Source organism: Symphalangus syndactylus, chromosome 13 (assembly GCF_028878055.3).
Source record: "Symphalangus syndactylus isolate Jambi chromosome 13, NHGRI_mSymSyn1-v2.1_pri, whole genome shotgun sequence".
Lineage (NCBI taxonomy): Eukaryota > Metazoa > Chordata > Mammalia > Primates > Hylobatidae > Symphalangus > Symphalangus syndactylus.
The window spans coordinates 38,767,768-38,793,299 of record NC_072435.2 but is presented as its reverse complement, the minus strand read 5'-3'; the positions used below and the strand labels follow the sequence as shown (position 1 = coordinate 38,793,299).

The following is a 25,532-nucleotide window of genomic DNA, read 5'->3' as shown; positions in this document are numbered from 1 at the left end:
AAATTTGTGGTCTGATAATTCCAGCATCTCTTTTATATCTCAGTCTGGTTCTGGTGCCTGCACTCTCTCTTCAAACCGTCTAAGTCTTTTAATATATCTTGTGATTTTTGTTGAAATCTGGGCATGGTGTTGAAAAGGAACTGAGATAAACAGGCTTTAAATGTGAGGATTTAGTTTATCTTATTGATTTTAGGCTGTGTTTACTATTTTCAGTAGCTGTAGGTGTCAGATAAAATTGCCTTTGGTGTCCCTGGTTTTCTGTGTTCTGTCATTTTTGGGGTTCTCTAGAGATTTCTTCAATTGTGAAACATGCAGAAATAAATAGAATATCGTTTCATTGTATTCTACTGTTTTATTTTATTTTATTTTTCGAGGTGGAGTTTCGCTCTGTTGCCCAGGCTGGAGTGCAGGGGCACGATCTTGGCTCACTGCAACCTCTGCCTCCAGGTTTAAGCGATTCTCCTCCCTCGTAGCAGGGATTACAGGTGCCCACCACACCCGGCAAATTTTTGTATTTTTAGTAGAGATGGGGTTTTGCTATGTTAGCCAGGCTGGTCTCAAACTCCTGACCTCAAGTGATCTGCCCGCCCCCAGCCTCCCAAAGTGCTGGGATTACAGGCGTGAGCCACCACACCTGGCCTGTTCTACTGTTTTAAAACAAAAACCCAGGCTAAGAGTGGTGACTCATTCCTATAATCCTAGCACTTTGGGAGGCCGAGGCAAGCAAATTACTTAAGGTAGGAGTTCGAGACCATCCTGGCCAACATGAAGAAACACCTCGTCTCTACTAAAAATACAAAAATTAGCTGGGTGTGGTTGCACATGCCTGTAATCCCAGCTACTCGGTTGGCTGAGGCAGGAGAATTGCTTGAACGCTGGAGGCAGGGGTTGCAGTGAGCCAAGATTGCACCACTGCACTCCAGCCTGGGTGACAGAGCAAGACTGGGTCTCAAAATAAAAACAAAACTCTAATGTCACACTGTTACCAGTGGCTGGAGTGGAAACATGATATAATCCTATGAATCATCTGTCTTCTGGTGAGCCTGTGCCCCTGAGCCATGATGTTCTGTGCTATGATAAGAAAGACATTTGGTCTTTGTGTGTGGTTCCTAGTACAGAGTTCCTAAATCTCTTGGAATTGAAGGAATGCCTACCTAACTTCAGGGTGGGGATTGACGTCCCAAAAGACACCCAGTCTTGATCTTCCTCTAGCCCTAGCCCCCAAAGTCGGGGGAGAGAAAAAGGGCTGGAGGTTTAGTGCTTGGACTCCTGACCTCAAGTGATCTGCCCACCTCTGCCTCCCAAAGTGCTGGGATTATAGGCGTGAGCCACCCCACCTGGCCTTTGACTGCTCACAGCTTTAAAACCTCATTCCTTGGTTTCCACTGTGTACCCCACATATGGATGTGGTAGGAAGAAAGCCTGGGTCACCCTCATTTGGTGCTGGCGACAGAGCCAATTCACATCAGCCTCCACCTGTATGCTTGAACTCACACTAGCCTACTCGCTAATGTCAGTAAAAATCCCCAGCCAGGCTCTTTTTCTTGCTCTCTGAAGCCATTTCACAAGTGCTTGAGAGTTACACAGAGTTGCCTGAGATCTCAAGCATGCAAGTAATAAACCTTCATGAGTACAGGAATTTTATAGAGGTCCAAGTTGCTGTGCTTTCTTTCCAATAACCTCCTAGACCCATGAAATGAGACAGAAAGGGAAAACTGAACCTATGATAAATATTACACAAACACATTGAAATTGATACTAATGCAAAAGAATATTTTCATTCAGCCACCTGGATTTGCTTGGTTCTAATGGCCTGAGATCCTTCAGGGCAACATGGCCAGTGACTTCTGGCTTTTCACAGACTTCCTGATCTCTCATGTTGTTTATGAAAAAGAAAAATACAGTTTTTCATCCTTAATGGGAGATGTGCAGCTTAGAGTCTAAAGGGTGTATTCATTTATTAAAATCTCATCCAGATTCGGCCCCAATCGAATCTATCACTCAGTTTCATGAAATGCTGAGTGATACGGTATGTAATAAGGTACAAAATGAAAGCGTTTTTCTCACAAGGAATTGATGATCTTACAATTTGTTTCATTTGTATAGCATTTCTCTCATATCTCCAAGATGGTCTTGGGTCTGCATTTAAAGAACAATAAGGTGGCCGGGCACGGTGGCTTATGCCTGTAATCCCAGCACCTTGGGAGGCCGAGGGGGGGCGAATCAAGAGGTCAGGAGATCAAGACCGTCCTGGCTAACATGGTGAAACCCCATCTCTACTAAAAATACAAAAAATTAGCCGGGCATGGTGGCACACGCCTGTAGTCCCAGCTACTCAGGAGGCTGGGGCAGGATAATCACTTGAACCTGGGAGGAGGAGGTTGCAGTGAGCCAAGATCGCACCACTGCACTCCAGCCTGAGCGACAGAGCAAGACTCCATCTCAAAAAAAAAAAGAACAATAAGGCTTCAAGTGATCACAGTTAAAATATAGAAATAATGGCCGGGCGTGGTGGCTCACACCTGTAATCCCAGCACTTTGGGAGGCCGAGGCGGGTGGATCACGAGGTCAGGAGATCGAAACCATCCTGGCTAACACGGTGAAACCCCGTCTCTACTAAAAATACAAAAAATTAGCCGGGCGTGGTGGCAGGTGCCTGTAGTCCCAGCTACTCGGGAGGCTGAGGCAGGAGAATGGTGTGAACCCAGGAGGCGGGGCTTTCAGTGAGCCAAGATAGCGCCACTGCACTCCAGCCTGGGCGACAGGGCAAGACTCCGTTTCAAATATGTATATATTCAATATATTGCATATATATGTACAGAGAGAGAGAAATAATTTTTGTATGTTCACGGTAGTGTTAAATTTGTGAGGAAGTGAGTGTGGAAAGAGTCAAGAGTTCTGACAACCAAGTTATACCACTAAACTGAGACTACAGGATTATATGGAATTTCTCAGGAATTCTGAGAATGGATCCTCACTACTGCAAATCTCTCCCTTCCTCCTAAACACACATGGGGGATGTTTTAGGACTCCATCTCCCTTGAGGATGTGGCTGTGAACTTCACCCTGGAGGAGTGGGCTTTGCTGGATCCTGGTCAGAGGAATATCTACAGAGATGTGATGCGGGCAACCTTCAAGAACCTGGCCTGTATAGGTAAGGGTGACATAATTTATCTACTTAATTAAGGAGAGAACAGGTGTTTCTTGCACAACAACTGTGTTCCAAGGTTTAAAATGTGGGAAGGGGCCAGGCACAGTGGCTTGTGCCTGTAATCCCAGTGCTTTGGGAGGCTGAGGTGGGTGGATTACGAGGTCAGGAGTCTGAGACCAGCCTGACCAACATGGTGAAACCCCGTCTCTACTAAAAATATAAAAAACTAGCCAGGCCTGGTGGCAGGTGCCTGTAATCCTGGCTACTCGGGAGGCTGAGGCAGGAGAATTGCTTGAACCCGGAAGGCCAAGGTTGCAGTGAGCTGAGACCGTGCCACTGCACTCCAGCCTGGGCAACAGCGAGACTCTGTCTCAAAAAAAAAAAAAAAAAAATGTAGGAACAGAATACTTTAGTAAGTAGACCAGACAGGGTCACAGCTAATCAATAGCTAATCATGGATCTTAGAGTGTTATAATTTTCTGTAATTTCCAATAATTTATAGTGAGTTCTCTGGGCTTGTATTTTAGGAGAAAAATGGAAAGACCAGGATATTGAAGATGACCACAAAAACCAGGGAAGAAATCTAAGGTGAGTTGCATTCACGAATAATTATATAGCCCCTGAGAGAATCTTAGTATTTCATAAATTTCAAAAGCCAAGCAAGCAAAACAATAAGCAGAGTTTCAAGTTTATTCATTCTTAGAAAATTTTTACTGAAGGTGTTTCATTGAAACTGTCATGGGCAGCCAGGTGCGGTGGCTCATGTCTGTAATCCCAGCACATTGGGAGGCCAAGGCCGGTGGATCATGAGATCAGGAGATCGAGACCATCCTGGCCAACATGATGAAACCCCGTCTCTACTAAAAATACAAAAAATTAGCTGGGCGTGGTGGCGCGTGCCTATAGTCCCAGCTACTTGGGAGGCTGAGGCAGGAGAATCGCTTGAACCTGGGAGATGGAGGTTGCAGTGAGCCGAGATCGATCCACTGCACTCCAGCCTGGTGACAGAGCGAGACTCCGTCTAAAAAAAAAAAAAAAAGAAACTGTCATTGGCTGGGCAAAGTAGCGAATACCTCTAATCCCAGCCTTTGGTAGGTGAAGGCTGGAGAATTGCTTGAGGCCAGGAGTTCAACACCAGCCTGGTCAACATAGTGAAAACCTGTCTCTACAGAAAAAAAAAAAAAAAAAAAAGCAATAGATGTTCAGGGTGTGAAAAGAAATCACTATGAAACAGCATTTAAAAATCCTGGCCGGTCACAGTGGCTCATGCCTGTAATCCCAGCACTTTGGGAGGCTGAGGCGAGCGGATCACCTGAGGTCAGGAGTTTGAGACCCCGTCTCTACTAAAAAAAAATACAAAATTCGTGGGGCGCGGTGGTGCATGTCTGTAATCCCAGCTATTTGGGAGGCTGAGGCAGGAGAATCACTTGAACCCAGGAGGCGGAGGTTGCTGGGCGACAGAGAGACTCCGTCTCAAAAAAAAAAATAATAATTTTTTTGACTATTTTGATAATAGCTATGGTCACGGCCTGTTCTAGAGTGTTGAGTATATTAGCTTTCAAAACAATTTAGACAGGGCAGATAACATACAGTTTCTCTGAAGATATTTAAAATGTAATTCTGGTACTTGCTAATAAATATAAGATCATTAATACAAAACTATTAATAATATGGTACTCATTCTTTACAGAAGTCCTATGATTGAAGCACTCTGTGAAAATAAAGAAGATCGTCCATGTGGAAAAAGCACTAACCAGATTCCTGATGTTAATACGAACCTGGAAACTCCTACTGGATTAAAACCATGTGACTGCAGTGTGTGTGGGGAAGTCTTCATGCATCAGGTCTCCCTTAATAGACACATGAGATCTCACACTGAACAGAAACCAAATGAGTGTCACGAATATGGAGAGAAGCCACATAAATGTAAAGAATGTGGGAAAACCTTCACTCGCAGCTCCAGTATTCGAACCCATGAAAGAATTCACACTGGAGAGAAACCCTATGAATGTAAGGAATGCGGCAAAGCCTTCGCATTTCTCTTTTCCTTTCGAAACCATATAAGAATTCATACTGGAGAGACACCCTATGAATGTAAGGAATGTGGGAAGGCATTCAGATATCTTACTGCTCTTCGGCGCCATGAAAAAAATCACACCGGAGAGAAACCCTACAAATGTAAACAGTGTGGAAAAGCCTTTATATATTACCAGCCTTTTCTAACCCACGAAAGGACTCACACTGGAGAGAAACCTTATGAATGTAAGCAATGTGGAAAAGCCTTCAGTTGTCCCACGTACTTACGGAGTCATGAGAAAACTCATACTGGAGAGAAACCTTTTGTATGTAGGGAATGTGGGAGAGCCTTCTTTTCTCACTCAAGCCTTCGAAAACACGTGAAAACCCACACCGGAGTTCAACCTTATACATGTAAGAAATGTGGGGAAGCCTTCAAGTCATCTAGTTCCTGTGAAGTGCACGAAAGAACTCATTTTGGAGAAAAACCCTATGAATGTAAACAATGTGGTAAAGCCTTCAATTCTTCAAGTTACCTTCAGTTGCACGAAAGAGTTCACACTGGCGAGAAAACTTACGAATGTAAAGAATGTGGTAAAGCCTTTCTTTATTCCACTCACTTTCGAATCCATGAAAGAACTCATACTAGAGAGAAACCCTATGAATGCAAACAGTGTGGTCGGGTCTTCATTTACTTCAGTCACCTTCGAAGGCATGAAAGAAGTCACACTGGAGTGAAACCGTGTGAGTGTAAGCAGTGTGGCAAAGCTTTCACTTGTTTAAATTCCCTGAAAGTACACAAAAGAATTCATACTGGAGAAAGACCCTTTCAATGTAGGCAATGTGGTAAAGCCTTCAGTTACTCAAAGTCTTTGCACGTGCATGAAAGGACTCATACTAGACAGAAGCCCTAAGAAAGTAAAGAGTGTGGTAATGCTATCAGTTGTATTAGTTCCTTTTGGAAGTATGAGAGCACTTACGCTGGAGAGAAATTCAAGGAATGTAAACGATGTGATTAAGCCTTCAGTTGTCCTAATTCACTTTGAAGACATGACTCATGCGGCAATGAAATATTTAACAAATGGGGGAAGAACTTCCACTCTCCTGCAGTATTGCAAATATGTGAATGGACTCCATGGACAGAAACCCTATGAATGTAAGGAGTGTGGGAAAGCCTTCACTTCACATAATCTTTTAAAGACACCTGAGAATATATACTGGAGAGAAACTATAAAGAAAATTCTGTATCCATCCCATCTTTTGTGGGGTTTGTTTTTTGTTTTTGTTTTTGTTTTTTTTGAGATGTAGTTTTGCTCTTGTTGCCCAGGAGTGCAGTGGTGCGATCTCGGCTCACCGCAACCTCCGCCTCCCAGGTTCAAGCAGTTCTCCTGCCACAGCCTCCCAAGAAGCTGGGATTACAGGCATGTGCCACCATGCCTGGCTAATTTTGTAATTTTAGTAGAGATGGGATTTCTCCATGTTGGTCAGGCTGGTCTCGAACTCCCGACCTCAGGCAATCTGCCCACCTTGGCCTCCCAAAGTGCTGGGATTACAGGCGTGAGCCACAGCACCCAACCTTTTTTCTGCTCCCCACCCCCAAGATGGAGTCTGTCGCCCCAGGCTGGAGTGCAGTGGTGTGATCCTGGCTCACTGCAACCTCTGCCTCCTGGGTTCAAGCAGTTCTTCTGCCTCAGCCTTCCAAGTAGCTGGGATTACGAGTGCCCACCACCATGCCCAGCTAATTTTTATATTTTTAGTAGAGACAGTGTTTCACCATGTTGACCAGGCTGATCTTAAACTCTTGACCTCAAATGATCCACCCACCTCGGCCTCCCAAAGTGTTCATTTTACTTTTTTTTTGAGATGGAGTCTCACTCTGTTGCCTAGGCCGGAGTGAAAGTGGCGCAACCTCTGCATCCCAGGTCAAAGCAATCCTTCTGCCTCAGGCCCCCTAGTAGCTGGGATTACAGGCACGTGCCACCATGCCCAACTAAGTTTTATATTTTTAGTAGAGATGGGGTTCCACCATGTTGGCCAGGCTGGTCTTGAACTCCTGACCTCAGGTAATCCACCTGCCTTGGCCTCCCAAAGTGCTGGGATTACAGGCGTGAGCCACCACACCTGGCCCCGAGTTCTTTTTTTTTTTGAGATGGAGTCTCCCTCTGTTGCCCAGCCTGGAGTGCAGTGGCACGATCTCAGCTCACTGCAAGCTCCACCTCCTGGGTTCATGGCACTCTCCTGCCTCAGCCTCCCGAGTAGCTGGGACTACAGGCGCCGACCACCATGCCCGGCTCATTTTTTGTATTTTTAGTGGAGACGGGGTTTCACCGTGTTAGCCAGGATGGTCTTGATCTCCTGACCTCGTGATCCGCCTTCCTCGGCCTCCCAAAGTGCTGGGATTTACAGGCGTGAGCTACCGCGCCCGGCCTCCAGTTCATTTTAAAACCATGAAACCACCCACACTGGAGAGCAGCCTTCTTAAATGTAAGCAATATGGGAACATCTTCAGTTACATCTGCAACCATTGTCGAGATTCTTCATAGGAAGAATTAAAGGAATGGGGAAGAAGGACTTGGGCCCCAGCAGGCCTTTTGTGGCATCCAGTCAGAAGTTAGGAAACACCCTCTAGGGCAGTGCCTGCCCTCAGCTTACACACATGACTGGAGAGAAGTGAGAAGACCCCAGAGTCTGCCTTTTAAGTTTCCATCAGTGTCCTCGGGTCAGACTGTGGGAATGCTGTGCTTCTAAAACAAAGGTTTGCATCTTACGGTTCTCCCCAAGTGGGATCTGCCTGTGGACATCCTAATTCACAGACAGTATCAGCATTTCATTATTCCAGGGCTGTTTTGAGGTCGTCTCCAGCTCCATTTCCCATCTCAAAACTACACTTTGGATACTTACTGGGAAACATGTTTAAAAATTCACATCTAAATTTCTCTGTGGCAACCGCAGGTGGCTCTGAGGTGAGAGGGCTGAAGAAGCAGAACCTGTGTCATGGGACACGCCCCTTGACCACACAGCATCCACTCTCCTGCGGTTACCAACCCTACACCAACCACCACAGTCAGAATAATCTCAAAACTGCTGGTGGAGTCACAGACACACTCTGCCATGTCTTAGCTGTAGGACACTCAGAATTCTTACCTCCCCTAACTTGCTTTCCTTGTTTTCTGGCACATTCTACCCTGAGATATTCAGCGGCATATGCACTGATGATGCTCCGGCCTTCTCACGTCAGTGCATGTCACATGCATCCTGCTCCAGGACTGGTTTTCTAGCCTCCCACTGAGACTAGCACTTAGCTCTTTTTGGAAAAGGACCCACCCTGCAGAGCGCCAGCTCTGTTGTGTATGGGAGGTGCTGGTGTCAGGGTTCACAAGCCATGGAACTACCTTGCTTCACATCACAAGGCAAGGTGAACTCGACTCCCAATAAACTGCTTGCTGGAGCCACCGAATTCTCCCTTTCCTGAATTGCACAGGCATGATAGGGGTCGGGTCTGTCCTTTGTTGGAGTCATTCCCCCCTTTTCTTAGAGAGCAAGTCAGTGTGTTTTAGAAGGGAGGTGGCAGCATTGAGGGAAACTAGGTCACCATCCACCCTCATAACAACTTACAGTCTCCCTGGGTCCCAGAAGTGATCTTTGTGTCGCTTGGAGACCTGTAGTCGGAACTCTTTAGGCCTCTGGCCTCCACCCTCCCCCAACAGCAGGGATGGGTCAGGTGGCAGCATCCAAAACCACGGTGAAGATACTGGGGTCCAGAGGCTGACTGGAGCAAGGTTTGCTGGCAGATGAGGCCTCAGTGGAAGTGATGGCTACTGTGGAGATGCAGTGGAGGACCTGGTGGCTGAGCCAGGAGATACACACCTTTGCTTCTCTCACCAGGAACATTTATGGTAGTTTGAGGGGTTGGAACATTATGACTCAATGCATTTCAGGTCCTTATTTTCACATTCTTGGGCTGCCATGTTGTGCTTTTGTAGAGACATGATTATTGTACTGTGGGAGGTCAGGAAGTTTGAGATTCCTTCACTGTCAGAATGGGCTCAAGGAGCCATCTTTTGTGATAGATGTTGGGGAACTAAGGGGTATCTCTGCTACAGGAATGGGAGTGAGAACATTCACTTTTTGAAGGACAAGTATGTGTGGGTCTATGATGATGTTTTTGTAAAACTCATTTGTGTATGTGTCTGTGTGACATTATTCATATTCATTAAGTATTTTCCTCTGTGTAACGCCCTCTGATAGGTGTAGTCAACAAAGCTATGCTAATATCTCTGTCCCCTTGATCCTGGCATTCTGGAAGACAAGAAAGCAAGCGAGAATATATAAGGCACTGTGGTGGTTATTCCTGAGGAGCCAGAGAAACCTGGAGAAGAGATCAGAACACCTGGGGTCCTTCTGTTTGGGAGCATCTTTTAGTATCTGGGCTGTTACATCTGTGGGTTTGTGAATTTGTGTCTGTCCACCTGTATGTACAGTGACAAAGTGTGTGATTTTTGTATATTTGTCTAGAGGGCTGCGTGTATATATATTTATATATGTTTTTAAATATGGAATGCTTTTTTTTTTTTTTTTTGAGATGGAGTCTCACTGTTGCCAGGCTGGAGTGTGGCGGCGCGATCTGGCTCATGGCAAACTCCACTTCTCGGGTTCAAGTGATTCTCCTGCCTCAGCCTCCCGAGTATGTGGGACTATAGGTGCGTGCCACCACACCCAGCTAAATTTTTTTGTATTTTTAGAAGAGATGGAGTTTCACCATGTTGACCAGGATGGTCTCAATCTCCTGACCTTGTGATCCACCCACCTTGGTCTCCCAAAGTGCTGGGATTACAGGCATGAGCCACTGCGCTTGGCTGGTTTTTTTGTTTGTTTGTTTGTTGGTTGGTTTTTTTGAGACGGAGTCTCGCTCTGTCACCAAGCTGGACTGCAGTGGCATGATCTCGGCTCACTGCAATCTCCACCTCCCAGGTTCAAGCAATTCTCCTGTTTCAGCCTCCTGAGTAGCTGGGATTACAGGCGTGTGCCACCATACCCAGCTAGTTTTTTTATTTTTATTAGAGATGGGGTTTCACCATGTTGGCCAGGATATTCTCGATCTGATCTTGTGATCTGCCTGCCTCGGCCTCCCAAAGTGCTGGGATTAGAGGCTTGAGCCATCGGGCCCGGCTGGAATGCTTGTATTTTCTTGCCTGATTTCCCTGGGAGCACCCCCCTTAACACTGAATGGAGCTGGTGAGAGCAAATATCCTTGTTTCTGATATTAGATATTAAAAATATGGTTTTTCACTATCAAAGATTTTGTTGGGTTTTTCATATATGCCTGTAGCAATTCGAGTAAATTCTATTCCTAGTTTATTGTGGATTTTTAATCATAGATGGGTGTTGAATTATGTCAGATGTTTTTTTGCATCAGTCGAGACTGTCATTTTTCCATCATTTCCTAAAATGGTATATTCCACTGATCAATTTCCATATGGTGAACCATCCTTACGTTCCAGGGACAGATCTCACTTGGCTATATTGCATAATGCTTTGAATCTATTGCTTTATATGCTTCTCTGGCATTTATTTCAAGATTTTTGCATCAGTATTCGTAAGGGACAGGAATGCCATCTTCCTTGCTCTCACGCCATGTCACACTTGCTTGAGAGCCCTGCATTGTTCTCCCTGAGACCTCATTTTTGTAATGTCTTTTCATATTCTCAGTGTGTATGTGCACCACATAGCCCTCTGTGTCAACATCTGAAGCACACCTTTTCAGGCAACCATAACAGTTGGCACTGTCAGCAGGATGTCTAGATGTTGGTCACCACGCAATAGGTCAGCTTTCCCTTTCTCTCAGGTGCTAACTTGCTCTGCTACCTGGTGGCCAGCATGCTTTTTGAGCTGCTGCTGCTTGCTGCTCTGTGTTCCATTGTTGAGGCCGAACAAAATTCTGTTCCAGATTTAGCCAACCAAAGATGGCAGTTTCTATAAGTCTTTGGTATTTAAGAGCAGGAGTATTGGATTTGAGCCCTCCTTAAAATGGTCTGGGGCTAGGAGTTTTCACTTTGCCTTTCTATGTAGAATGAAGCTGGGACTGATGCTAGGTGTTGGCCTTGTCCTATAGGTCTGGTGGTGAGATTTTATCTTGTGCATGTTGGGGCCCCATTATTGGTCATTCCTGAAAGAGCAGTCATTTGAAAATGAGAAAGCCAGGCGCGACAGCGGTGGCTCATGCTTGTAATCCCACCACTTTGAGAGGCCAAGGCAGACAGATACTGAGGTCAGGAGTTTGAGACCAGCCTGGCCGTTATGGTGAAACCCCATCTCTACTAAAAATACAAAAATTAGCTGGGCATAGTGGTGGACGCCTGTAATTCCAGCTACTCGGGAGGCTGAGGCAGTGGAATCTCTTGAACCTGGGAGGCAGAGGTTGCAGTGAGCCAAGATCACACCACTGCACTCCAGCCTGGGCGACAGGGTAAGACTCTGTCTTAAAAAAAAAAAAAAAAAAGGCTGGGCATGGCAGCTCACACCTGTAATCCCAGCTACTCAGGAGACTGAGGCAGGAGTATCACTTGAACCTGGGAGGTGGAGGTTGCAGTGAGCTAAGATTGCCCCACTGCACTTCAACCTGGGCAGCAGAGTGAGACTCCATCTCAAAAAAAAAAAAAAAAAAAGGAAAAATAAGAAAGAAGAGAAGGTAGGGAAGCTACCATTAGATGGTGTCCGGAAGTTCACGCTCAGCTGGACCTTTAAGTACCTCTGCTGCTGCCGCCGCCCATGCCTCCATCTCAACAGAGACCCTGATCCTCTGGGTTATAAGGGACAACCCGCGTGGCATTCCTGTAGCTCAACAAATGTATTAGTTCAAACCTGAATAAATCCCAGTATCCTTAAATTATGAAAAGCATCTGTTGTCATCCAGGAAATTCCTGCTAGGGTTTCAGTGTCTTCTCCATAGTTCATTGAAATGTGGTCCAGCGTGGTGGTTTTAGGTCTACTGGGAGGTGTTTAAGTCATAGGGTAGATCCCTCATGAAAGACTTGGTGCTCTTCTCATTAGTAAAATCTTGTTCAGGCTGCATCTGGTGAGGGTTTCACCTGCCTACATTTGCAGCAGAAAGCAGAAGGGGAGCCAGCGTGTGCAGAGATCACGTTGTGAGGCAGGAAGTAAGAGGACATCAAGGAAGACAGACCCTTTAATAACCCACTCTCGTGGGAACCATTCCTGTGAAAGCAATAACAGAAGGGCGGTAATCTATTGTGATGGAGTTGCCTTTTTGACCCAAACACCTGCCACCTGGCCGCACCTCTCAAAACAGCTGCTTTGGAGATCAGATTTCAACATGAGGCCAGGCATAGTAGCTCATGCCTGTAATCCCAGTGCTTTAGGACACAAGGTGGGAGCATTACTTTATCCCAGGAAGTTGAGACCAGCCTGGTCAGCATAGCTAGGCCCCATTTATTTAATTAATTAATTTATTTATAGATGGAGTCTCTCTGTCGCCCAGGCTGGAGTGCAGTGGCGCGATCTCAACTCACTGCAACCTCCGCCTCCCGGGTTAAAATTTTTAATTTTAACATCTCTGTAATGCACTAACTGACAATCCTTCATGGGATTAATCAATCCCAGGAATCAGTTATATCTGGGAATCCCACTAAATGTAAGAAGGTACACTCTATGATTTATTTATTTATTTATTTTGAGACAGAGTCTTGCTCTATGACCCAGGCAGAAGTGCTGAGACAGACTCTCACTCTGTCGCCCAGGCGAAGTGCAGTGGCGCAATCTCAGCTCACTGCAACCTCCACCTCCTGAGTTCAAGCTATTCTCCCGCCTCAGCCTCCCAAGTAGCTGGGAATACAGGTGCGTGCCACCACACCTGGCTAATTTTTTGTATTTTTAGTAGAGATGGGACTTCACCATGTTGGTCAGGCTGGTCTCGAACTCCTGACCTTGTGATCCACCCGCTTCGGCCTCCCAAAGTGCTGAGATTACAGGAGTGAGCCACCTCACCTGGCCTGACTTGACCTCCCAATAGCTTGCAGGTAAGAGTTTTTTGGGTTTTTTGTTTTGTTTTGTTTTTCTGAGACGGAATCTTGCTCTGTCGCCCAGGCTGGAGTGCAATGGTGAAATCTCGGCTCACTGCAACCTCTGCCTCCTGGGTTTAAGCAATTCTCCTGCCTCAGCCTCCCCCTACCCTGAGTAGCTGGGATTACAGGTATGTGCCGCCAAGCCTGGCTAATTTTTTGTATTTTTAGTAGAGACGGGGTTTCACCATGTTGGCCAGGCTGGTCTTGAACTCCTGACCTTGGGTGATCTGCCCACCTTGGCCTCCCAAAGTGCTGGGATTACAGGGGTAAGCCACCGCACGTGGCTGCAGGTAAGAGTTTTTAAAGGCAGGAGTATTGTAAAGACAGCAGAGGAAACACACACAGACACACACAGAAAAGCAGGGGTAAATTTCAGGAAAGCAGAGGCTACAGGCAAAATCATAAGTCAGTACATGGAGGTTACACAATGGTATAAGCTTAAAAGGATGGAATACTTTGAAGTGGGGCTCATAAGTCACAGGTAGATTCAAAGATCACATTTGCAATTGGTTAAGGAAGAGAGAAGTAGGCCGGGCGCGCTGGCTCACGCCTGTAATCCCAGCACTTTGGGAGGCCGAGGCGGGCGGATCACCTGAGGTCAGGAGTTCGAGACCAACCTGACCAACATGGCGAAAACCATTCTCTACTAAAAATACAAAAATTAGCCAGGTGCAGTGGTGGGCGCCTGTAATCCCAGCTACTCGGGAGGCTGAGACATGAAAATGGCTTGAACCCGGGAGGTTGCAGTGAGCCGAGATCACGCCATTGCACTCTAGCCTGGGCAACAGAGCGAGACTCCGTCTCAAAAACAAACAAACAAAAAAAAAAAAAAAAAGGAAGAGAGAAGTTTTGTTTAAAAATTTAAGCTAGGCTGGGCAAGTGGCTCACACCTGTAATCCCAGCTACTTGGGAGGCTGAGGCAGGAGAATTGCTTGAACTTGGGAGGTAGAGGTTGCAGTGAGTTGAGATCACGCCATTGCACTCCAGCCTGGGCAACAAGAGTGAACCTCAAAAGTTAGGGAAGCCGACAGTGTAGCCTTTGGTCTGTGGCCAAAGGCCCGAGAGACCCTGGCAAATCACTGGTGTATGTCCAAGGATCTAAAAGCTGAAGAATTTGAAGTCTGATGTTTGAGGGCAGGAAGTATCCAGCACAAGAGAAAGATGAAGACGGAAAGACTCAACAAGTCAGCTCCTTGCATTTTCTTCTGCCTGCTTTATTCTAGCCACGCTGGCAGCTGATTAGATGGTGCCCACCCAAATTGAGGGTGGGTCTGCCTCTTCCAGTCCACTGACTTAAATGTTAATCTCCTTTGGCAACACCCTCACAGACACAACCAGGGACAATATTTTGCATCCTTCAATCACGTTGACATTCAAGTATCACACTAATTAAACTCAAGGAAGGGGTTTTCGGAACCCCAATGTTTAAGCTGGTTGGTCAGAAGTTCTAGAGGCCCTGGCTTGTGACTGGCATCTAAAATGAGGGACGGTCTTGTGGAACATTGTCCTTAATCTTTAGGATGTGATGCTATCTCCAGATAGATAGTATTGGAATTGAATAGAATTTGAGGATATCTAGCTGGTGTCCGCTGGAGAATCCTCTGCAAAATCGCTTTCTGGGTGTATGTGGAAAAGCCTAACACTCAGAGGTATTGTGTTGATTTGTTTTTCTCTATATTCTCACAACATCCCAAGTTCATAGATTAGACTACTTAATATTGTGAAATTATCCAATTGTAAATCACTACTCAAAGTGATTTACAGATTCAATGCAATTCATAACAAATTCAATGGCATTTTTTTTTGCAAAAATAGAAAAAAGAATCTCAAAATGTATATGAAACTTCCAAGGATCTCAAATATCCAAAACAATCTTGAAAAACAAGAACAAAGCAAGAGGCCTCACAATTCCTATGTTCAAAACATAGTACCAGCCGGTCACAGTGTCTCACACCTGTAATCCTAGCCCCTCGGGAGGCTGTGGTGGGTGGATCACTTGAAGCCAGGATTTCGAGACCAACCTGGCTGAGATAGAGAACCCCCATCTCTACTAAAAATACAAAAATTAGCCGGGCGTGGTGCCGCACGCCTGTAATTCCAGGTACTTGGGAAGCTGAGGCAGTACAATCGCTTGAACCTGGGAAGCAGAGGTTGCAGTGAGCCGAGATCGGGCCACTGCACTCCAGCCTGGATGACAAAGTGAGACTGTCTCAAAAAAAACAAGCCAAAACAAAAAACATAGTTCTAAGTGTGACCTTCTGGAAGGTCAAAGAATAAAAACCTCTGCTTATTATGAATGTTTTGAGAAAGTCAGCCAAAGCTTTGGCAGAAAAATATCCAGGAAAGCTCCACCAGAGGGTCCTTCACCACCACGACAGTGCTCCTGCACATTCCTTTTGTCGAACAAGAACAATTTTGGAGAGTTTTATTCCAAAATCATTAGGCATCCACCGTACCATCTTGATGTGGCTCCTCCTCCCCGCTCCAATTTTTTTTTTTTTTTTTTTTTGAGACGGAGTCTTGCTCGGTCGCCCAGGCTGAAGTGCAGTGGTGCGATCTAGGCTCACTGCAAGCTCTGCCTCCCAGGTTCACGCCATTCTCCTGCCTCAGCCTCCCGAGTAGCTGGGACTACAGGCGCCCACCACCACCCCCAGCTAATTTTTTTGTATTTTTAGTAGAGACGGGGTTTCACCATGTTAGCCAGGATGGTCTCGATCTCCTGACCTCATGATCCACCCACCTCAGCCTCTCAAAGTGCTAGGATTACAGGCGTGAGCCACCGTGCCTGGCCTCCCTGCTCCAACTTTTTTTGGGAGGCAGGATCTCACTTTGTTGCCCAGGCTGGAGTGCAGTGGTAGGATCAGGGCTCACTGCAGCCTCAACTTCCCCAGGCTCAGGTGATCCTCCCACCTCAGCCTCCCCAGTGGCTGAGATTACAGGTATGCACCACCTCACCTTGATAATTTTTTGTATTTTTTTGTGAAGACAGGATTTCGGCATGTTGGCCAGGCTAGTTTCAAACTCCTGGATTTAAGCAATCAGCCTCCCAAAGTGCTGGGATTACAGGCTTGAGCCACCAAGCCCAGCTATTTCCTAATCTTAAAAAAATCTTTAAAAGGAACTCATTTTTGTTTGGTTAATAATGTAAAAAAGACTATTGACATGATTAAATTTCCATGACTCAGTTCTTTAAGGATAGACTAAATGGCTGGTCTCATCACTTGGAAAAGTGTCTTGATATTGGCCGGTACAGTAGCTCATGCCTGTAATCCCAGCATTTTGGGATCGAGGCAGGAGTGTCTCTTGAGTCCAGGAGTTCGAGGCTGCAGTGAGCTATGATTGCACTACTGCACTCCAGGGTGAGAGAGTGAGACCCTGTCTCTAAAATATGCAAAAGAAAAAAGAATGCCCCCCATAGGAATAGATGTTCAACATCACAAGTCATAAGAGAAATGAAGATCAAAAGCACAAAGAGATAATTCTTCACGTTTATCAAAATCACAGAAAAGAACAAGTGCTGGTGAGGATCCATAGAATTTGGAATGCTTTTCATTGTTAGTGGGAATGTAAAATGGTGTAGCTATTATGGATAACAGGATTTAGGTTCTCTTAAACACTCACATACCCCTAGATAACGCAATTAATATTTGAACATATTTTTGTGTGTTTTTTATTTCTTTTTTTAGATGGAGTTTCACTCTTGCTGCACAGGCTGGAGTGCAATGGCATGATCTCGGTTCACCGCAACCTCTGCCTCGCAGGTTCAAGGGATTCTCCTGCTTCAGCCTTCTGAGTAGCTTGGATTACAGGCATGCGCCACTACACCCGGCTAATTTTATATTTTTAGTAGAGAGAGGTTTTCTCCATGTTGGTCAGGCTGGTCCGAACTCCTGACCTCAGGTGATCCGCCCGGCTTGGCCTCCCAAAGTGCTGGGATTACAGGTGTGAGCCACCGCGCCCAGCTTGTTTTAATCTTTTTGTAGGTATCGCTTCATCCATCTCGATTTTTATGCATGTTAATATAAATTACACAAATCTGTACACTTCCCGCCTAATTCTTCATTGCTCACATCATTAGCCACAGTTCAATACTTTTTTTTTTTTTTTTTTTTTTTGAGACAGAATCTCACTCTGTTGCCTGGGCTGGAGGGCAGTGGGCAAGATCTCAGCTCACTGCAACCAAGTTCAGGTGATCCTCCTTCCCCAGCCTCTTGGGCAGCTATGATTACAGGCGCCCACCACCACACCTGGTTAATTTTTGTATTTTTTTTTTTTTTGAGACGGAGTCTCGCTCTGTCGCCCAGGCTGGAGTGCAGTGGCGCAATCTCGGCTCACTGCAAGCTCCGCCTCCCGGGTTCACGCCATTCTCCTGCCTCAGCCTCTCCGAGTAGCTGGGACTACAGGATTTTTTTTTTTTTGTATTTTTAGTAGAGACGGGGTTTCACCGTGGTCTCGATCTCCTGACCTTCTGATCCGCCCGCCTCGGCCTCCCAAAGTGCTGGGATTACAAGCGTGAGCCACCGCGCCCGGCCAATTTTTGTATTTTTAATAGAGACAGGGTTTCACCATGTTGCCCAAGCTGGTCTTGAACTCCTGAGCTCAGGCAATCTGCCCACCTCAGCCTCCCAAAGTGCTAGGATTATAGGCGTGAGCCACCACGCCCGGCCTTTTTTTTTTTTTTCTTTTTTTTTTTGAGACGGAGTCTTGCTCTTTCGCCCAGGCTGGAGTGCAGTGGCGCGATCTCGGCTCACTGCAAGCTCCGCCTCCCGGGTTCACGCCATTCTCCTGCCTCAGCCTCTCCGAGTAGCTGGGACTACAGGCGCCCGCCACCACGCCCGGCTAATTTTTTGTATTTTTTTAGTAGAGACGGGGTTTCACCGTGGTCTCGATCTCCTGACCTCGTGATCCGCCCGCCTCGGCCTCCCAAAGTGCTGGGATTACAAGCGTGAGCCACCGCGCCCGGCTCTTTTTTTTTTAGACAGAGTCTTGCTCTATCGCCCAGGCTGGAGTGCACTGACATGATCTAGGCTCACTGCAACCTCCACCTTCTGGGTTCAACTGACTCTCCTGCCTCAGCCTCCCAAATAGTTGGGATTACAGGCATGCACCACAATCCCTGGCTAATTTTCGTGTTTTTAGTAGAGACGGGGTTTCACCACATTGGCCAGCCTGGTCTTGAACTCCTGACCTCAAGTAATCCACACGCTTCGGCCTCCCAGAGTGCTGGGATTATAGGCGGGAGACATCACGCCTGGCCAGGACTGGTAATTTTTTTTTTTTTTTTTTTAAAGACGGAGTTTCGCCGGGTGCGGTGGCTCACGCCTGTAATCCCAGCACTTTGGGAGGCTGAGGCAGGTGGATCACGAGGTCAAGAGATCGAGACCATCCTGGCCAACATGGTGAAACCCCATCTCTACTAAAAATACAAAAAAGTAGCTGGGTCTGGTGGCACACACCTGTAGTCCCAGCTACTCAGGAGGCTCAGGCAGGAGAATCGCTTGAACCCAGGAAGCGGAGGTTGCAGTGAGCTGAGATCATGCCACTGCACTCCAGCCTGGCAACAGAGCGAGATTCCGTCTCAAAAAAAAAAAAAGACGGAGTTTTGCTTTTGTTGCCCAGGCTGGAGTGCAATGGCGCAATCTCGGCTCACTGCAACCTCTGCCTCCCAGGCTCAAGCGATTCTCCTGCCTCAGCCTCCCAAGTAACTGAGATTATAGGCGCTGGCCACCACACACGGCTAACTTTTTTGTATTTTTAGTAGAGACGGGGTTTCATCATGTTGGCCAGGCTGGTCTTGAACTCCTGACCTCAGTTGATCCACCAGCCTTGGCCTCCCAAAGTGCTGGGATTACAGGCGTGAGCCACTGCGTCCAGCCAAGACTGGTAATTTTAAATGGAAAAGTATGTCACAATTTGGTTGAGTTTAGAAGTAGTGTCAGAATGTTTGAGAGAACATACATTACCACTTATTTGTATATTTATTTTTTAGATTTGTAACAACTGCTAAGGACTTCTAAAGAGTTTTATTGATGGAGAAATTTTAAAGGATTAAAGAATAAAATATCGCATCTGTAAATGCCATGTAAAATGTTTAGATTATTTCAGCACTTCCACTGGGTTAAGTGGGAGCCACAAACAAATGGTTCTGAGCAGGCTGGGCATGGTGGCTCATGCCTGTAATCCCAGCACTTTGGGAGGCCGAGGCAGGTGGATCACTTGAGGTCAGGAGTTCGAGACCAGCCCGACCAACATGGTGAAACCCCGTCTCTATTAAAAATACAAAAATTAGCTGGGCGTGGTGGCCCACATCTGTAATCCCAGCTATTCGGGAGGCTGAGGCAGGAGAGTTACATGAACCTGGGAGGCGGAGGTTGCAGCAAGCCGAGATTGCACCATTGCACTCCAGTCTGGGCGACAGAGCAAGACTCCCTCCCTCAAAAAAAAAAAAAAAAAGTTCTGAGCAGAGGAAAGACTGATCTGATTTAGGTTTTGCGTAAATATCCTCCAGCTATGGGCTGCGGGGCTTGTGTCGCTGGGTGGGTGAGTTAGGTGGACAAAACTGGGTCCTAGTGCCTCGCGCCCCTTTAAAACGAATAAAAAGACGTAGTTCTCAACCAGGGACGTCCTGGGTGATGCTCTGCTGGTCCTGCAGCCTGAGGGCTTTTTCCAGACGCTTTGACCTGTGCACTTCTGCCCCCACGCGGCCAGCACCTGAACTGCAGCAACGTCCTGCAGACCCAGTTTCCTTTTTTGGTACCAGGCATATGCAGGGCCTGGACAGATCCTACAATGGAACCAGCCAGAGACTGCCCTAGAGAAACTCATATGCTGGGATTTGGATGTTTGTAGGATAACATCATGAGCAGCAGCTTTGCAGGACCACACATGTTCCAGGGAGATTCTCAGAGGAGGGATCTTTGGGCAGTGTCTCCAAGGACCAGTAAGAATATTTCAGGAAGACACAACGAGAAAAAACATTCTAGGCAAAGTGAAAACTGACATTGATACCCTGACCCCAACCCCTCTTAACTGCTACTTCCGACCTGGGTCGTGGAGTTACCATTCAAGCCCTATACCCAATACTCATCTTGAACTACTTAACTACTTATTTATGTATGTATTTATTTATTATTATTATTATTTTTTTGAGACGGAGCCTCACTCTGTCACCCAGGCGGGAGTGCAGTGGTGCGATCTCGGCTCACTGCAACCTTCACCTCCCGGGTTCATGCGATTCTCCTGCCTCAGCCTCCCGGGCAGCTGTGATTACAGGTACCTGCCACCATGCCTGGATAATTTTTTTTTTCTTTTTCTGAGACAGAGTTTCACTCTTGTTGCCCAGGCTGGAGTGCAGTAGCATGATCTCGGCTCACTGCAACCTCCACCTCCTGGGTTGAAACAATTCTCCTGCCTCAGCCTCCCGAGTAGCTGGGATTACAGACACGTACCACCACGCCTGGCTAATTTTTGTATTTTTAGTAGAGACAGAGTTTCACCATGTTGGTCAGCCCGGTCTCGAACTCCTAACCTCGTGATCTGCCCGCCTTGGCCTCCCAAAGTACTGGGATTACAGGCGTGAGCCACTGCGCCCGGCCCCACCTGGGTAATTTTTGTATTTTTAGGAGAGACAGAGTTTCACCATTGTTGGCCAGGCTGGTCTTGAACTCCTGACCGCAGGTGATCCACCCACCTTGGCCTCCCAAAGTGCTGGGATTACAGGCATGAGCCACCAAGCCCGGCCTACTTATTTCTTCTCACTCCCATCATCCCGATTGCCACCACCCAGGTCTAGACATTCACCTGGGTACTTGTCAAAGTGTCCTTGGTCTCCCAAACTTCAATTCCTAGTCATTCACCTCAGCACCAAAGGGACATTTTTCTGTCTCTTCCCTGCTCACACACCTCCCACGGCTCCCTAGTGCTCTCAAGTAGAAGTCCAAGCTCCTCAGCCTGGCACCTGAAGTCTTGAAGACCCAGTTCTGCCTGTCCCACTATATCATTAGCATGACCAACTAGAAAGACATTAATAAAAAGAATAGAACTACCTCTATTTATTGAGTGCCTACCTGGTGCTTAGACATGTGTCTTGCAGTTTCAAGGTGCATTCACAACAGCTTTATTATCTTCATTGTACAGAAGGGGCTATTGAGGTTCAGAGAACTCAAGGGACTTGTTCAAGGTCCCCAGCCTAGGTGTGAACTCAATTCTTTCCAACTCCAAAGCTCAGGCCTAAACCCAACGCTCTGTCTCCTCCATGACAAACCTCTAGTGAGATGGGTTTAACTTTCTTGCCATTTCTGTCTTTTACTCTACTTGAGCCACTATAACAAAATACAATTACAAAATAACAAAATACAATACGATAACAAAATACGATTCTTGACACCATGAAGTCCAAGTTCAAAATGACAGTAGATTGTGTTCTTGGTGAGGGCTTTCTTCCTGGCTCAAAGACGGCTACTTTCTGGTTGTGTCCTCAAGTTGGGAAGAGGGCATGGGGGTGACAGAGAGAAAGACAGAGAGAAAGAGAGGTCGCTGGTGTCTTTTCATTATTATTATTATTTATTAGTAGTAGTATTATTTGAGACGGAGTCTCACCCTGTCGTCCAGGATGAAGTGCAGTGGCGCGATCTTGGCTCACTGCAACCTCTACCTCCTGGGTTCAAGTGATTCTCCTGCCTCAGCCTCCGAAGTAGCTGTGATTACAGGTGCCCGCCACCATGGCCAGCTAATTTTGTATCTTTAGTAGAGATGGGGTTTCACCATTTTGGCCAGACTGGTCTCGAACTCCTGATCTCAGGTGATCACCCACCTAGGCCTCCCAAAGTGCTGGGATTACAGGTGTGAGCCACCACACTCGGCCTGTTATTATTATTATTGAGGCAGGTTCTCGCTTTGTCACGCAGGCTGGAGTGCTGTGGCACAATCATAGCTCACTGCAACCTCAAACTCTTGGGCTCAAAGGATCCTCCTGCCTCAGCTTCCCAAAGTGCTGGGATTACAGGTGTGAGCCACCGTGCCCAGCCTGGTGTTCTGGTGTCTCTTCTTTTTTTAGATGGAGTCTCGCTCTGTCGCCCAGGCTGGAGTGCAGTGGCACGATCTCGGCTTACTGCAACCTCCGCCTCCTGGGTTCATGCCATTCTCCTGCCTCAGGCTCCCAAGTAGCTGGGACCACAGGTGCCTGCCACCACGCCCGGCTAATTTTTTGTAGTTTTAGTAGAGATGGGGTTTCACAGTGTTAGCCACAATGGTCTCGATCTCCTGACCTCATGATCCGCCCACCTTGGCCTCCCAAAGTGCTGGGATTACAGGCGTGAGCCACTGCGCCCGGGCCTGGTGTCTCTTCTTATAAGTTAACTCATTCCATCATGAGTGCCCCACCCTCATGACCTCACCAATTATCTCCCAGAGGCCACAACTCCAAATACCAGCACACTGGAGGTTAGGGATTTATTATATTAATTTATTGGAGGTGGGAGACAGAAACATTTAGTCCCTTTAAATAGTGGAGTTTGGCCGGGCGCGGTGGCTCACGCTTGTAATCCCAGCACTTTGGGAGGCCGAGGCGGGCGGATCACGAGGTCAGGAGATCGAGACCACGGTGAAACCCCGTCTCTACTAAAAAAAGACAAAAAAAAATTAGCCGAGCGTGGTGGCGGACGCCTGTAGTCCCAGCTACTCGGAGAGGCTGAGGCAGGAGAATGGCGTGAACCCGGGAGGCGGAGCTTGCAGTGAGCCGAGATTGCGCCACTGCACTCCAGCCTGGGCGACAGAGCGAGACTCCGTCTCAAAAAAAAAAAAATAAAATAAAAATAAATAAATAAATAAATAGTGGAGTTTAATTCTCTTCCCTTTGAATGTGGAGTGCCAGTTTGTTGTTGTTGTTGTTGTTTTTTTCGAGACAGGGTGTCACTCCCAGGTAGTGCAGTGGCAAGATTATGGCTCATTGCAGCCTCAACCTCCCGGGCTCAAGCGATCCTCCCGCCTCACTTTTTGAATTTTTGCAGTAAAGATGAGCTGAGATTCTGTGTAACCATTTAAGGGTTCCTGGCACTGCATCTCTTGGCCACTAGCTGAATCTTGACATGGAAAGTTTTAGCTAATGCCAAGTGGAGATGCAGAAAATGCTAAGTTGACTTAGGGGCTGTGCACAGGAACTAAAAGGCAGGAAAGTACTAAATATTGTCAAGAGCATCAACCCCAGGATGGACTTTACCTTCTAGGAGCTCTAAACTGGCACCACCCCCAGTGCTCACATGGCTGACTTTATCCTCCATGTTCCATTTTGCACAGCAAGTGGCAGTGTCTCCACCACCTATGATGGTGATGCAGCCCCTAGAAGTGGCTTTCACCACCTCTTCCATGAGGGCTTTGGTTCCCCGGGCAAAAGCTTCCCATTCAAAAACCCCCACAGAAGGCCAGGCGTGGTGGCTTATGCCTGTAATCCCAGCACTTTGGGAGGCCAAGGTGGGCAGATCATGAGGTCAGGAGTTCAAGACCAGCCTGGTCAACATGGTGAAACCCCAGTCTCTACTAAAAATACAAAAATTAGCCAGATGTGGTGGCACGCACCAGTAGTCCCAGCTACTCGGGAGGCCGAGGCGGGAAAATCACTTGAATCAGGGAGGCGGAGGTTGCAGTGAGCCAAGACCGTGCCATTGCACTCCAGCCTGGGTGACAGAGTAAGACTCCATCTCAAAAAACAAACAAACAAACAAAAACCCCCCAAAAAACCCACAGGACCATTCCACACAATCTGCTTAGCCTGAGTGACAGCCTAAGCATACTTCTTGCTGCTTTCACGACTACAGTCCAAGCCCAGCCAGCCAGCAGGTATGCCAGAAGCCACAGTGGCTTGGCCAGTCTTGGCATTCTCATCAAACTTGCCAGCAGTGACAAAGTCAACAGGCAAGATAATCTTCACACCATTCTTCTCAACTTTGGACATTAGGTCTTTGACAATCTTGGGTCCTTCTTCATCAAACAGAGAAGTGCTAATCTCCATGTTGTTGAGCACCTTAAGGAAGGTACAAGCCATTCCACCACCAATAATCATCTCATTGATTTTGCCCAGCATATTCTTGATCAGCTGGATCTTGTCTGCAACTTTAGCTCTTCCCAGGATGGCCAGGAAGGGTTGCTCTGGGCTCTCCAAGGCCTCAGCAAAGTAGTTCAGCTCCTTCTTCATCAAAAAACCACCAGCCTTCTGTAGCAGATTGACTTCTGCCATGGAGCTGTGGGCCCTGTGAGCAGTGCCAAAAGCATCATTGACGTAGACATCCCCTAGCTTGGGAAGTGAAGCTTGGAAAGCTTCTAATTTGGCTGGCTCAGCGTTAGCCTTGTTCCCAGGAGCATCTTTTCCCTGCCTCTTCCTCCACATGAAAGTGGAGGTTCTCCAGCAGGATGACAGACCCAGCAGCTGGGTTGGTATAAGCTTTCTCCACTTCTGGGCCTACACAGTCCTTCAAGAACAGAACATCCTTGCCCAGCAGAGATTTGAGTTCTACAGCAACTGGCTCTGAGGAGTACTTGTCAGGCACAGGGACACCATCAGGCCAGCCTAGGTGGCTTATAAGGACTACTGACTTGGATCCATTGTCCAAGCAGAATTTGATGCTTGGGACAGCAGCCTTAATCCTCCGGTTGTTTGTTATCTGGTTGTTCTTCATAGGAAAATTGAAGTCGACTCTCATAACAACCGGCTTCCCTTTCACATCCAGCTTGTCCAGCATTAGCTTGTTAGAAAGCGACATTTTGGAAATACAGCTGGGGAGACAGCTCGGTGATTCAGACAGCGAGGAAGCCGGCTACCAATGTGTGCTCGGGAGGCTTGCAGAATCCAGTGGTGTACTTTTTTTTTTTTTTTTGGAGACGCAGTCTTACTCTGTTGCCCAGGCTGGAGTGCAGTGGCGTGATCTGGGCTCACTGCAAGCTCCGCCTCCCAGGTTCATGCCATTCTCCTGTCTCAGCCTCCCGAGTAGCTGGGACTACAGGCTCCTGCCACCACGCCCGGCTAATTTTTTGTATTTTTAGTAGAGATGGGGGTTTCACCATGTTAGGCAGGATGGTTTCAATCCCCTGACCTTGTGATCCACACACCTCTGACTCTCAAAGTGCTGGGATTACAGGCGTGAGCCACCGCGCCCGGCCAGTGGTGTACTTTTTAACAAAAATTTATTTTGAGGTCATTGCAGATTCACATGTAGGAAATAATACAGCCATTTTCTCCGAATGGTAACATGTTGCATAGCTGTAGTACAATGTCCCAATCAGGAAATTTCACC

The 25,532-nt window shown here is 47.0% G+C and overlaps 1 protein-coding gene and 1 pseudogene across 5 annotated transcripts in view; one reads left to right on the top strand and one right to left on the bottom strand.

Annotated features, from left to right (window-relative positions):
* The window catches only part of ZNF490 (zinc finger protein 490), a 34,935-nt gene extending 22,882 nt beyond the window's left edge, over nt 1–12,053 (top strand). For all 5 annotated transcript variants that reach the window (XM_055239417.2, XM_055239419.2, XM_063616112.1 and 2 more), the window contains 3 exons: nt 3,028–3,154; nt 3,679–3,739; nt 4,842–12,053. In XM_055239417.2, the coding sequence (XP_055095392.1) occupies nt 3,028–3,154; nt 3,679–3,739; nt 4,842–6,081 (1,428 nt within the window). In that variant the 3' untranslated portion in view covers nt 6,082–12,053. The remainder of the gene's footprint in view (nt 1–3,027; nt 3,155–3,678; nt 3,740–4,841) is intronic.
* An 11,077-nt stretch (nt 12,054–23,130) lies between these two features.
* Nucleotides 23,131–25,079, bottom strand: LOC129460908 (phosphoglycerate kinase 1-like; annotated as a pseudogene).
* Nucleotides 25,080–25,532: the final 453 nt, after the last annotated feature.